Source organism: Peromyscus maniculatus, chromosome 3 (assembly GCF_049852395.1).
Source record: "Peromyscus maniculatus bairdii isolate BWxNUB_F1_BW_parent chromosome 3, HU_Pman_BW_mat_3.1, whole genome shotgun sequence".
Taxonomy (NCBI): Eukaryota; Metazoa; Chordata; class Mammalia; order Rodentia; family Cricetidae; genus Peromyscus; species Peromyscus maniculatus.
Genome location: NC_134854.1, coordinates 127,116,765 through 127,132,417, shown reverse-complemented (window position 1 = coordinate 127,132,417; position 15,653 = coordinate 127,116,765). Strand labels below are relative to the sequence as shown.

The 15,653-nt window shown below is 34.9% G+C and overlaps 1 protein-coding gene across 6 annotated transcripts in view; it reads right to left on the bottom strand.

Annotated features, from left to right (window-relative positions):
* Positions 1-15,653, bottom strand: part of Cntn6 (contactin 6) — a 346,717-nt gene that overhangs the window by 45,167 nt on the left and 285,897 nt on the right. For all 6 annotated transcript variants that reach the window (XM_076567479.1, XM_076567480.1, XM_076567484.1 and 3 more), the window contains one exon: positions 4,329-4,456. In XM_076567479.1, the coding sequence (XP_076423594.1) occupies positions 4,329-4,456 (128 nt within the window). The remainder of the gene's footprint in view (positions 1-4,328; positions 4,457-15,653) is intronic.

Genomic DNA, 15,653 nt, shown 5'->3' with positions numbered 1-15,653 from the left:
AAGTTTTGTGAATATATGTAACTTCTTTTCCTATGAATGGATATAATTAAGTATCTGTATATTCATATTGTATAGGGTGTTTGTCATTGGTAAACAAACAAAAACTCAAAATCCCTTAGTGTGAGATTTTTACATTTTCTGAAGATTAAAATAAAAATCTAACAAATTTCATTCCTATGACTATATATAAATAAATAAGAACAACTTGATTACCACATATATTGACATCGGCTATATCAACACAGGCAGGTTTCCTGCAGGTAATTCACCATACAGTGTGGTCATAAACACTAGGACAGTGGATTTTCTTCACAAAATTCTTAGATTTCCTACAGTTTTTACCCTTTTATGCAAGTCATATCTATTAGAAATCAGTGAACATAAACCCCAAGATTGAAAAGGTAAATTATTTAAAAATCTCCATTTTCTTTAGATAATCTTTGCTGTAACTTATTTCCCGAAGGTTGAATTCTGAAATAGTCAAATGTTGTGGGATGGTCTGTATGTCAAATGTGTTTCTCTGATTGGTCAATATATAAAACACTGATTGGCCAGTAGCCAGGCAGGAAGTATAGGCAGGAATAACAGAGAGGAGAAGTGAGAGAACAGGAAGGTGGAGGGAGACACTGCCAGCTGCGCAGTGACAAGCAGCATGTGAAGATGCCGGTAAGCCACGAGCCACCTGGCAAGGTATAGATTTATAGAAATGGATTAATTTAAGATATAAGAACAGTTAGCAAGAAACCTGCCATGGCCATACATTTTGTAAGCAATATAAGTCTCTGTGTTTACTTGGTTGGGTCTGAGCGGCTGTAGGAATGGCAGGTGACATATATGTCTTGACTGTGGGCCAGGCAGGAAAACTCTAGCTACAGTCAAAACTGTCACATTTTAGAGAAAAATAAGCCAGTACAGAAAACATTTCTGTGGACAGAGTTGAAGGAGAATATTCTTCCGATCAATCAGAATATCCTTCAGATCAGTCAGAATATCCTTCCGATCAATCAGAATATCCTTCCCATCAGTCAGAATATCCTTCCGATCAATCAGAATATCCTTCCGATCAATCAGCATATCCTTCCGATCAATCAGCATATCCTTCCGATCAATCAGAATATCCGTCCCATCAGTCAGAATATCCTTCCGATCAATCAGAATATCCTTCCGATCAATCAGAATATCCTTCAGATCAGTCTCTATACTGGGCAGCTACTCTTCGTGCAATAGGACTTCAAATCCATCTCCGATTAAAACATAAATTCTTCTTGCCTTATTTATGCTAATGTACTAAAATGGCAAGGAGTGCTCTATCATCATAATCAGTTACTGAACTGCATAGTCTGTAAGAAGATGAAAGTGTAGAAGGATGCTTGGGTCCATTAGAACAAAGTCAACGACCTGGAAGAAGAGTGGCAGACATACTACCAGGAATCTGTTGGGAAACAGTGTCTTCTCAACTTCACAGGGAAGCTACACTCATGAAACCTCAACAATGTTGCTGCCTAAACAAGACTTTCCTGTTGACCACAACAGTCAATACACCAACATACTGCGGCAAAATTGCACAATGTATAGCTATATGCAATCAGTGGCTGGTGAAAAAGAGAAAATAAGTTTTCTCCAGGGCCAAATTCCACTAATAGGATATTCAATTGCAAGTGGTCAGCCCTAGACATGTGAACATAAGAGTAACTTTAAATAGACTCCATATATTTTTTATGACAATGACAATTATAGATGAACTCATGAATTCAATGGAAAAAATGGGGGACACAGGAAGACTCATAGGGGTGCAAATGATATAAATAGAGTGTATTCATCTATTAAATCCTCCAAAACTTTAAATTAAAAATATGAAAACCCAATAAATAGTAGTAGACAAAAGAATAAGTTTTTGTTTTCTCATATTTTCTGTATAAAGAAATGTATTCAAGAAAAAGCAGTTACTAATTTCAACTATCATTTAAAATAACTCATGGAAAATAAATACTCACCTTTATCCCTGGAAGATATTTCTGCCAACTTGTCTCAAGTGTATGTTTCTGTTGTCTTTTTGCAAAATACAAAAAAAAAAAACCTCAAAATAATCTTACATAATCATGTCCTTCATTAGGAAATATAAATAGAGTATTTGTGGGTTATGGTGGACTGTTAGAAATTACCTCAAATATAGATAAATATATTCCCATTACAATAACTAGAAACAAAACCCGAAGAACACAGAAACAAAATGAGTTGCCTCAAATATGTCACTGAGATAGTCAATACAAGGCACATTCCAGACAATTCTAAGTAAGTCATCTTTCATTTATTGTCATTGACTATTACTGTGAAGTGGGTATCATGATACTAAGAGTTTCAAAGACCTTGGAAGAAGTCTTTCATTCAGTTCAATCTACCCAGTAACCTTTCTTTCTTTAGCCCTTAGAGTGAAGGGTTGTAAGGTATTTCACCAGCAAAACCATCAGCCCTGCTATTGTATTTTAGAAGGCAGACAAGCTTAATTCCTCAATATTCCACATAAATTGATCCTCATAGAACACATTACTACTGTTGACTTCTATCCTTCCTACTTCCTATTTGTATAACCATGGGTGTCTCTATACATCTAACACTCAACTACAGTGGCATGACTCCTCTACTATACTTTATCATCTACTATCATTAAATGAAAATATACACTCTATAGTGTCTTAATTTAAAACAATGCAATAAAACTCATATTTTCTCTTCCAGAACATGTTATTTCCTCAAACATAAAAACTTTTCAAATATAAAGCACTTTTCTGTATATAAGCTCCAGAAATTTTGCTGCAGAAATACCCTGGTATTCAATTAAACCATGACATGTGTCTTGAAACACGAAGTCCATCTCTGTTTTAGAAACTAATGACAATACAATCTTAAGAAAGGAGATTTCTTTGTGTTTGTTTTTGAAAATGTGTCACACTGGTGGGATTTTTGACACATTGATTCTTCTCAGTTACTGTTTCCCAGAGTATCTCAGACAATTGTCCACATTATGTCATACACTTGAGACAAGTTGGCAGAAATGTCTTCCAGGGATAAAGGTGAGTATTTATTTTCCACTAGTTATTTTAAATGATAGTTGAAATTAGTAACTGCTTTTTCTTGAATACATTTCTTTATACAGAAAATATGAGAAAACAAAATTGCAGAATTGAATCATTTGGGCTTAATTAACTGCACACACTGCTTTACTGGGACAGTCATTTTTATCATCCGGGAGGCAAGAAATAATAGACATGACATGGCTTCCAGTAAGCACACCATTTCCATGAACCAATATTAAATATAACAAAGTAGCACTAGTAGAGAATAGACAATCCTGATACTAATTATGTCCCTTGGTGATAAATGCAGGTGCATTTGAGTTGATATTAGCTTAAAAGACTTTTTGGAATATGCAGCTTTACCTTGCTAAATCATACTAGTTTTTCTATTTTCTAGGAGAGGTATACTGTAAGGCTCCTATGGACAATGTGACTTTGAAAAAACTGCTTATTAATGTGGCTTCACAAAACTCTCTTATCTTAATTATGGACCAAGAGTTGTTTAAACAAATGAGCAGGATTTAAACTGGATTGTCTTAGATACATAGCTTTAAGGCTTGAATGAGAGAGAATGCCCCTGTCTCATAGGCTCATATATTTAAAACTTAGTCCTTAGTTGGCAAAACTCTTTTAGAATGATTATGAGGTGTGGTTGTGTCGGAGGAGGCTTGTCTGGTGGTGAGATTTGTGTTTTTTCAGTCTTGAGGCATTCCCAATGTGCTCTCTAGGATGTGAACTTTCAGCTGCTGTCCTCACCATACCTGCCTGCCTGTTGTCATGCTCCCTGCCAGGATGGTGATGGACTCCTATTTCTCTGGAAATAAGAAAATAAACCCTTCTTTCATTGCAGGTCATGTTGTTTTCTCACAGCAATAGAAAAGTAACTAAAACACATGGAAATGTTCATACAAAAGAGGAGCATCTGAGTGACATTTAATCAAAGGAGGAGCTACACAGGAATTGTATCAAAATATCTATGGTGCCAAACACTAAGGCATATGGGGACTTTTAATATTCTGCACCACGTTTTAAATCTGCAAAATCACACATTGACATTGTTAACTGCCAAAGCATTCACATTTATCATAACACTACATTCCTGAGGTGGACACTCCACTAATGAATATGGAAGCAGTTGAACTAAATTTTCTACACATACAATATGTTACCAGTTTGTCATGGCAACACAAATCAAGAAGTGTAGATGACTGTAGTATGCAACAGGCCCCCTGAAAACAAAACAAAAAAAAGTACCTTTTACGATGAGACTTCCACTACTTTTCCCATTGCCAAACTGATTTGTGGCTACACAGGTATAAGACCCAGCATCGGACCTGGTCACGTTGCATATCTTAAGGCTGCCATCCTCCAAGAGAAACACTCTAAAAAGAAAATATACAATGGAAGGCTATTTGAAATGCATAAATCATAAACATTTTCAAATATTACTTAGATTATGGATATTTAAGAATATTCATTTACTATTATCATGCTCTAAATTTGTAATCATCTTAAATCTAAACAGCATAAAAGGCATAAGATTTTATGTTGACATAGAATATTATGCTATCACTTCAATCATTACCATTTATTTCAGTGTATGTTAAAAATCAAATAATTGAGTGCCTGTTGTTCTAACAGTTAACTGATAGATGAATAAGAAATGAACTTATTTGTTATACATTTGGAATAGTTAACTCACTTTTGAAAATTGAACTTGAATTTGTAAGAATGTAAGCCAAACTTTACTTTTTAATCAGTGTATTCATAAAACAAGTCTTACACAGCCTTCTTAATGACCAAACAAGAAAGTTGAATCACAAAAATATTTACGTTCGCTAGACAGTTGGAGAGACAAGCTGCATGGTTCTGTGTGCAAGGGCTGTGCTTATTATGTAGCACATCATACCAAAAAGTAACAAAGTAAAGTATAAACATGAATTATTCATGTACCACTTGAAGTTAAATATTCTTATACCATACAGTACACAAAAGAGGACTAGCTCAGACATTCCAGGTGTTCCAGAATGGTCCCCATTAAGTTTTCTCTGACCTTAAGATGTAGTCTAAGCAAACGTCATAATTTTAATGTAAATAGACAAAACCTGTAGACAAATTTCTAAACAGTCTTATTAATTAAGAAACACAGAGCCAAGTACAAAGGTAATAGCCAAAGAGATCAGAGTGAATAGCCATGACTAGCCTCAGTTTACCACCTCACAGAAGCTTCCAGAGAGAGAGCTTCTTCCTGTCTAACCCGTGCTTTTATTGCCTCCTGTTCTGCCTTCTTATTGGCTCTATGCCTAGCCACATGACTTCCTCATCACTGCCTGTCTGTACAGACCTCAGGGTCTCTATGGTTGGTACTGGGATTAAAGGCTCATGTCACCATGCTTGGCTGTGTCCGTGACCACATGGAGACTCTTCTTGCCATGTGATTGGATTAAAGGTGTGTGCTACCACAGCCTGATTTCTGTTTATGGCTCGCTGACCTCTGATCTCCAGGCAAACTATATTTATTAACATACAACTAAAATATCACATTTCAGCACAAATAAAATATCACTACAAAAACCCAAGTGTGTTCTTCCTTACCTCAACAAAATGTTTTTATGAAAGAGACAAAATGGGAACAAATAAAACATTTTCTCAAATTTAGATTTCCAGTTCTATGGCAAACAATTTTACTTAGCAATATTTCAAAAATGCAGTTTTTAAAATACTGATTAGTATTCAGAATTCTACCAAATAAAATGGCAACAAACTAATATTAATGGCTACAGTTTTCAAAAGAAGAGGGGCAAGCCTATTTGCATGCATGTCATAACTATTAACAATAACAAAACGTTATTTGGAGAAGTGCAAACAGATGATTGTTTCTAATATCTGTATAACACAAAATTGAGCTAATATAATTAATTATCCAATTTGAACCATAGTGAATATCAGTCAACTAGAATTTACATGAAACCAGGGTCTGATGCTGGACAACTACTGAGGATGGATTCCAGATTCCAGCTAATGAGCAGAAAAGGATTTAGGATGTCCTAAGTCATGAAATTTATGACATTACACTATTCTCCCATAGCAGATGTGCATTATATTTCTCATTTCTGAAGCATCTGGCTTAATAAATCCTGACTCACCTTACAAATCACATTACCACATCATAGACACAGTAGCAAAGTTACTGTAGTATACAATACACAGCCCTATACCTGACTTCGTGAGAAAAGGTCAAGAGTAAGAAGCAATGCAGTTCACTCTCTACTTTTATCATTCAGAGACTACTGAAAACTTTCCTCACAGCCTAAAACCAATGCTGGCCAATACAACAGTTTACATTAATAGAGACATAATGCTGCTCCTACCTAACAATAACTAAATACTTCTGAAATACAACAAGATAAAAGAACAAGAATGTAGCCAACCATAACCAGGCTATAGTGACTAGTTGATATTTATAGATAAGGCAAAAGGCACACTATAAACTGATGGAATATTTATTTCACAATTGGCAACATTTACATAGAAACATAATGATTCATATTTTATTACCTTGTTTTGGGATATTTGTGAAGATACAGTATCAGGAAGTTTGATTGTGACATATGAGCAAAGGATTTTAAAGTATTCTATCTATACTACCTTAGCATTTAAAGAACAAGGTGCAGACATGTTACAGATAAATGTGATTACATGTGAAAAATCAGGAAGAACATTCTGGTAATAAAAATGAAAATTTGAGCTGGGTGGTGGTGACACATGCCTTCCAGCACTCGGAAGGCAGAAGCAGGTGAATCTCTGTGAGTTTGAGGCCACCCTGGTCCACAAAGCAAGTTCCAGGATAGGCTCCAAAGCTACACAGAGAAACCCTGTCTCGAAAAAAAACAAAAAATATGGAAATTTAAATGAATTGTCAGCAAAGAGAATATAATTACAAAGATGAAAAATAAAGTAATAATAATTTTAATGACTATATGCTTTTCAAATTCAGACTTAATATTCATAGAACACGGATCATATAATTTATTGTGGACATTTATGAGCACCATGGAATTATGGGAAGGATTCCAACAACTCAAAAGAAATTTAAATAGGCAGCTGAGAGTGGAGAAATATTAAAACTGATTTTTCTTCTTAGATTATTAATCCAATGTTTGCTAGATATCTATGTATGAAGCAGCTTGTTTGCTGTTACAATATTGATTCAAGAAATAAAAAATGTTAAATACTGAGGATAAGTCAGGCACTGTTGGTGTTTGCCTTTAATTCCAGCACTTAGGAGACAAGAGGCAGGCATATCGGAGTTCAAACCCAGCCTGGTCTACAAGTGGGATACAGGACACCCTGAGCTACACATAGAAACCCTGTCTTGAAAACTTAAAAAAAAAGTGCAAATTACTTTAAAGCTTGGAATATATATTAGCTACCGGGTTCAAATTGAGCTGTGATACTTAGAGATGAGATAAGAATCCAGTTCATTAGCCTTAAACCTACTGAAATCTAGCTAATCAGAATGTGTCATTTTTAAGTATTAGTGTCATTTGATCTGCTTGCCTGAAACAAGGGTAATACTAATGTCTTTCTACTACACACATACAGAGAGAGAGAGAGAGAGAGAGAGAGAGAGAGAGAGAGAGAGAGAGAGAGAGAGAGAGAGCGCTGTAGTTCTGATCATCGAAATATTGATATTGAACCCAGGTACCTAAGAAACATTCTAAGCTTTAAAGTAGATATTTTTGATTGACAGATAATGTTTGCACAGATTTGTAATGGAAAATGTGGTTGGACTCACTCGTACATTGAGTAGTAATAAATTTATGGCAATTAATATAGCTACTATCATAAACTTTTATTATTCTTTTGTGATGAATAGATTCAAGTTTATTTCTTCTAATTACTTTCAGATATGTAATGTATTACTATTAATTATATTCACCTTCAACACTGTGCTAGAAAATAACAGTGCTTTGCTCTCTAAATGACCTCTGACCTTCCCCTTCTCTTTTTTTTTTTTTTCTCTATGATCTGGTCATTACTCTTCCACTCTGAGTCACTCTGAGAACAAATTTTCATAATCCACTATGGAGTGAGATCATGAAGTCTTTCCATACTTGATAATTGAAATACACACACACACACACACACACACACACACACACACACACACACACACACACACCAGAATGGTTTTCAACAGTAAGACAGGAAATTCCTTAGTAAGTACCATTATGGGTTGATCTGGAAAAAGGATGCCAGGGGCCAAAAGTAATGTCATGCCAAAAAGATGATCCCAGTAGAGAGCTGCTTACTCTCTTCCCTGACTTCACGATATTTGTCTGTTTTTAGGCACTTAATAGAGTTGTTATGAAAATTAAATTCATTACATGCTAGCTATTCATCGCATTCAAATTCAGTTCAGTGTTCATATCATTATTTGAGCCTTTTCTTTGTGCCATAGTTAAAACTACTATCGTTGGTTGTGGCCGGTGCTCACTCTCTAAAATCTATTTGGATCCATCTGTGTGCTTGGTGTCTTCAATCACCCATGTTTATCTGTTTCAGGGTGCTTTTTGATTTTGAAGTCACCAAATTTAGACACTTGACTTGTGTGTCTATGTCTCTTTCCCTTGAGTCTTTATTCTCAAGTAATTATTTAATTGGGATATTCAAGCCCTCATATAATTAAATAGAAAATTTCCCACCATTTACTAAGTATGAGTGTTCTATTATTTAAATCAATTGTACATTATGACATTTATATTTGAAATGTTGTGTATGAAGGTGATTTTAACAATATTCACATATATAGATGCAGCATGACCATCCAATTTACAGAAATGGAAACAGTTAGTATTTTTCTGTACCAAATTATTCATTTCATTTCATAATTGGTACATAACATAGGAATTCAGCAAAGCAAATCATGCTTGACAGCTAAAGATAATGGGCAGGTTTCTCTGTGGCATGTAGAAACTATGCCACACATGGAAACATTACAAGGTTAAATGCATAAGACAAATTTTACCAAGTTATTGAGCATACATTTCTATCTTTTGAGTGTCATGAAGGAATCATAAGCAAATAAAGCAATAAAAAGTTGTAATGTCCATCAGATTCCTTCAAACACTTAGTCTTCTATCCCATGGGCTATTGTAAATAACACAGTTGGGAGGTATAATAACATAGCAAATAATAAATTAAGGCTCAGTTATCTGGAACATGGACATCAAATTCCCAGGGCAGTACAATATTTTTGTTTTGTTTTTGCTGTTGCTTTTTTTGTTTGTTTGTTTCCCTAATGTGTTAGCTATGCTTCATAAACTGTATAAATAATAATATTAATATATATTATAACTATAATTTATATATAGCTCTTTATATATAGACTCTAACCTGAGGTGAAAATGAGATTGTATTTTTGATATCTTATCAAGATTTAAGGGCACAGAAGATTAGCAATAGCTAAATTCTTAAAATAAAGGAAATTAGGACATTGAGCAATTATAATTTCTTATTGCTGAAACTAGAGCAATACTGCTATTTTTACAGTGAGATTATTAACTAGAGTATTGCTTCTGGTTCTGTCTGAAGATAATACTGTAGACCATGAAATTTTAATTGACTGTCTAATTTTACTGATATCTGGAAAATGTAAAATAGATTGGAATGAAATGAGTTAGATGAGAGGCAGAAACATCTGTATAAATTTTACTCTTCACAATTAAGCCTCAAAGTAAAATATCCCCCTGGAATCCACTTTACATCAAATATTGATATTACATTTCAATGCTTTTTCACCTGATTACTATAGTTAAGGTATGGTATAATATCTATGCTAAACACATTGTCAATTAATAACCTCTCTTTTAAAAATTCATTACTTAGTAAGCTAGCAAAATGACTGGCATGCTGATTGACTGAAAAGTAAATACTAAAGTACACATGGATAAATAGAAATAAAGGTTATATTTCCCCAGTCTTCACATCAATAACTTTAAATGGCACCAATGACAATAGAACAGAGAGACTACCTGGCACCTCTGTACAGGAATAAATTTCAGTTTTACTTAATTAATTCATTTGAACCCAGTTTATATTCTCATGGGATCATTCATGTATTAAAAGTGGATAAAACTAAAAGAGAGATCTTGTTAAATTTCAGTTGTCTCAAGGACAAGACTGAAGGGGGCATCAATACTCTGAAAGATGCAGTTCATCTCCTGGACAGCACCAAATACCTGCTATCTTAACCAGTATTCAAACACAAAGAAAGATAATGCAGGAAAGTTCAGGAACATTTATGAACAAACATTTTACTTACCTCTGTTCTATTGTTGAAAAATTTTGGAAAAAGACATACATGGACATAAATAAACACATATAAATACACACATGCCCATATATATTTATATATGATATATATCATTAAAAGTAAAGAGTCTTGAAATACTCATAGGGGAAGTATATATTCAGAGTTTGCAAAATAATTTTAGCTTTTATTTTTTTTTCAGAATAGCCAGATAAAAGCCTAAAATCTCTCCTCACATGCCACAGTTTTTGCTCCAATCTACTTGTCTAAACCCTCTTTCATCCCCACTGTTTCAGAAACACTTTAGGAGTTTCTCATATTCTCTAAACTCCTCTGACTGTCGTAGATCTATATAATGTGATCTCAGCAGGAAAGGGAGGGCAGGCAGATGAGTTCCCATTTCTTTTCTTTGTAGACAGTCCCCAGGTGGTTTCCCTCTAGACTCTCCAGGGATAACTGATTGATTGGAAACCTAGATGTCTCTATGTTTTGAAGTGATGCCTGGCAGGACAGGAAGATAAGATCTTGCACTATCTTCATTTTCACTACTCAGTCATCCTTCCCTGAGCAAATAATTAAGCTCTCTTTCCTTGGAAATTATTACAAGGAATATAGCTATCTCTAACCCATCCTTCCCTTAATCACGACAGTTCATGGTATGCTTGTCTTCTCCCTATTATTATTATTTCACATCAGTAAACTGAAATGTGGGTGTTTTGTTAGTTCACTTACCCACAGATCTAGTCAAGTTTTCTAAGCCTGTGCAAGGAAAGCTTTCCCTATCAAAGAATAGCTGAATAATTGACCTTGTAATTTTTTAATTTTAAAGATATCATGTGCTCTCCACATCTATTGGAAACGCTAAATGTATTTTTTCATTGAAACAGGTGGCTTATGGATGAGAAGACGATGCCTGATGTATGTGTTTGGTATGTTTGTGAAGTATGTGTCTCTGTGTGTAATATGTGCATGTGTTGTTTGTGTGGTATGTGCAGTCTGTGGTATGTATGGTATATATTTTTAGAATGTGTATGCTATATGTAGCATGTGTATAGTTTGTGGTGTGTGTGTGTGTGTGTGTGTGTGTGAGTGTGTGTGTGTGTGTATACCCAAGAAAATTATGATTGCAAGTAAGAGGTAGTTCTGTTTTTATATTTAACTGAATTTTATAAAGTATAAAATTAGCAGGAATATTCATTTTTATAATGTTTACTCATACTTATTCTTTTTAATTTTTTAATTTATTGATATAATTAATTAATTAAATATACTAATGAACTCAGACAAACACTTTGTTTAAAAATGTAAATAAAAATAAATAAGCACTAAAGTGCTGATTTGGTCAATGGGTCAGTATTTCATCTAGGCTGATGACATTTTCTATGTGGTTGAGGATGACATTGACTAATGATCATCCAATCTCCAATTTCTGACTATAGTAATTACAAGTCTGTCACCATCCCTAGTTTATATAATGCTGGGATCAAACCCAGGCCTTCATGCATGATAAGCAAGCACTCTTCCAGCTGAACCACCTCCCCACAACCTGCTGAATGATTTCTGTATGTTTGTAGATGGTAGGAGAAAAGTTGAAACAAAATAATCCATTCAAGTTTGCATTGTGTGAAGTTTGCATAAGTAATGATTACAACACAATCCATTACAAAATATTTTTAAGGTATTTATATTTGTTATTGTCATGGCCATGTATACATGTATGCAGATCACACCGGAGGTAGAATTACTATAATTAACCCAATGTATGTGCTGAGAACAGACTCTGGTCCTTTGGGAGAGCAGTAAACACTCTTAACTGCTGAACCCACTCTACAGCCCACAAAATCTTATAAATTATTATAATCTAGACCACAATGATCCCTAAATGTTTACTTGGCTTACAAAAAGTGCTGTGATGCATCTCTCCCCTTTTTTGGGGGGCGGGGGGGCTCTGTCGTATCTCCAGGCAAATGTTTGTTAAAGCCTGTATATTGAGTTATGTTAGTCACATATAACTAAATTTACATCACTGGATAGTGATGGGACATGGAAAATAAAGAAAGGAAAACCAAATTGAAAATTTATAAAAAGTCATTATTAACAGAAGGGACCCCAAAACTACCTTTCCTTAAAAAGCAGGGTTTTTCTACAGTCATGGAAGATAAAGAAGCATTCCTGCGTTTCTTTAAGTTACATGCCTGAGAATGAACCTAGGGCCCCATGCATGGTAGGCAAGTACTATACCAATAAGCTTGCATCTCTATCTTTTCCCCTTTTTTCAATTAAAAAAAAGAGACAGAGCCTCACTTAGCTGCCAAATTAATCCCTTGAACACATGATGTAACCCAGGCTAGCCTTGATCTCATTCTGCAGTTCAGGTTGACTGTGAATGCAGTGTTCTCTTGCCTCAGTCTTTTGAGTAGCCAGGACTTCAGAAGTGAGTGATCAGATCCATCTATGTTCTGCAATCTCTCTCAACAAAAACGAAAAATATTTCCTATGAACTGATTATCCAAAAAGTTATTTGTGGCATGCATGGACATAATGGAAAGTCTTTATTTTACAAAGAACTATTTAGAAGTTTTACCTATGGCTGAGAAATTAACTCTAGTACATTTTAAATAAGAATAAAAAGTTTCTATTGCCTGTTTCTAATATTTATTTTTACTTTATGCCTCATGTGATATTATGGGTGTGAACAGTGAAGATTCAAAGTCTTTGTTTTAATGTTCATAAATTCCAAGTAAAAAACAAATAAGTGGGCTTTCAGATTTCAGAATCTATCCAGATTTATCTTCATGTTCAAGATAGAGATATAATTTAAGCAACAGCTTTGTAGTGACTAACACAGACCACAAATTCAGATTCATGATGCCTGAATCAAGACACAAATTAAGAGATGAAAGAAAACAGAAATTGCTAAATAGCATAATAATTTTGTGTCATAATGTGTCTTCATCCCAATGGCATGCCAAAGAGTGTGCTAGTAGGCTGTCTTCCATAAAATATAAAGGAAATGCGATTTAGCACCCACTAAAAACATCAGATGGAAACTGGGCTAAATTAACCCAGTGAAGCAAGCCTTAAAGGAGCACTTTGCTGTTTAGCAGAAGGGAGAGAGCAGTGTCCATATTGGCTGTCATATTGGGTGGGGGCATGTCTAAACGAACATGAAAGGGAGATAATATAGACTCACAGGCAAACATATCTATGTCTCACTGCCCAGCAAACTGAAAAAGAAGATGGGAAATTGCAAGGTTGTCAAAGGACAAAAAAAAGTGATCATAGGATTTAAAAGAAATCAGAAAAAGAAACGATACATTCCCCCAAACAGCTAGAGAAGCAGCAACTGAAAAGACAGAGACTCGTGCCAAAGAGAAAGGAAAGAAATCTGAACATTGGAATTTCAGAGCACATGTTAAGTGTGGTTTCTACATGTGGGCAGGCTTTTGAGAAGTAGGAAGTAGTATCTGTGGCTGTGTTTTACACAACCAAGGTTCAAATATTGCCAACTGACCTTATATGGTGATTTCATCCCTAATATACTTGGATTCTCAGGAACTGAACTAGAAAACTAATGGGTATTATTTATTGCCTCTTGTAACCTGGACTATGTAATCTGGTGATACCAGAACAGAAATCCCTGGGAAATGACACTCCTACTTCATAAAGGTGAAACTGGAAGTGATGTACCCTGGTGGAATTTCTGATTCTGGATCTCAATTTGCTCCATGTTGATTGTATTCCTTGGAGACTACATAACTAGGCTTATAAAAGTGACTGAGATTAGGCAATAAACATGGATGTAACTTCTTGTCGTTTGACGTCATACTTGTTATAACTCTACACCCAGATTAATTAAGTTAACAAAGCTGAAGAAATTCATGGATATTTACGAGATTCCCATGTCTATGTCAACATGTCACTAAAATTATGATGCATATTTTAATAAAACTCTCATCCAGAGCTGGCAAGTGAGATAAGTTGGTAAAGTGCTTGCCATGAGAACAAAAGGACCTGAGTACAAGCCTCAGCACCTATGGAAAAAGCTAGTCACAGTACAACGATTGTTAAAGGGTCCAGACTGAAGATGTAGACAGAAGGGTTCATGAAGCTTGCTGGCAAAAGTAGTGAACACAGTTAGTGAGTCACATCTCCCATGAAGAAATTTTGACCCAAAAATATATAAGGTAGGTATCTTCTGAGGAATGGCTCTCGAATTTTACCGCTAACCTCCAAATGCATGTGTACGCACATAGATGTGGATTAATAAGGTTCTATTTAGATTACCTGTATTTGATACAATTAATAAATAAAAGTAGTGTATAGATCTCTGGCTCTGTGTGTGTGTGTGTGTGTGTGTGTGTGTGTGTGTGTGTGTGTGCGCGCACATGCGTGCAAGCGCATGCCTGTGCGTTTGTTTATGTGTGTGACTATTTTGAGAAGAGGTTTTAATCTATTGCTGAACAAAGAAAAAAGAATGTGTGCGGTATTAAAGTTGCCTTTAGTTCAACAAATGTGTACTATAAGTAATCAGAAATCTAATTAAAAGTCTATGGTGTAGTGTTACAATTACATTCAGCCTTGGAGTCAGTGCTCCCTAGAGCTGAATGCCCTTGCATGACTTATTGTTTGCATGACTGGGTATGTGATGTTTAACTTCACTACGGCTTAATGTTATCTATCCAAAAGTAAAATACAATAAATGTGTACTTATCATAGATATATTGTAAAACAAAAATGACATGAAGAGATGTTTCTAGCATCCTGGCACACTGTCTTTCCATGGTGGATATGCTATAAATAAATGCTATTCCCATTATCATCATTCCACTGTGATGAAAGTCAGGGACAGGTATGGAAAGCATAGATTTCTGGTTGCACTGGTAATTTAATTAGGAACAGGCAATATATATGTACATATACATATAATTATTATTAAATGTAACTAAGCATCCCTCAAGTCTTCAGCCAGCTGTTGGATGACTCAAGGAATAAGTATAGTTTCTTCCTGTACAAAGAAGATCCTTGAGGAAATATATCTTATGACAGGGAAGGAAGTCAATATTCAAACTCAAAGGCTCAGTGTAACTACTCCAAATGTCAGACTCACTTTAAATCTGCAGATTAAGTTGTTCACATAAACAGCTCCCATCATGCCTACTCTCCTACATGCAGAAAAATTCCATGTATACTTCTAGTGCCACCTCATGTACTTTCATCTTTTATGTCTTTCTTAACTGATAAGAGAAAAAGTAATGGATGGT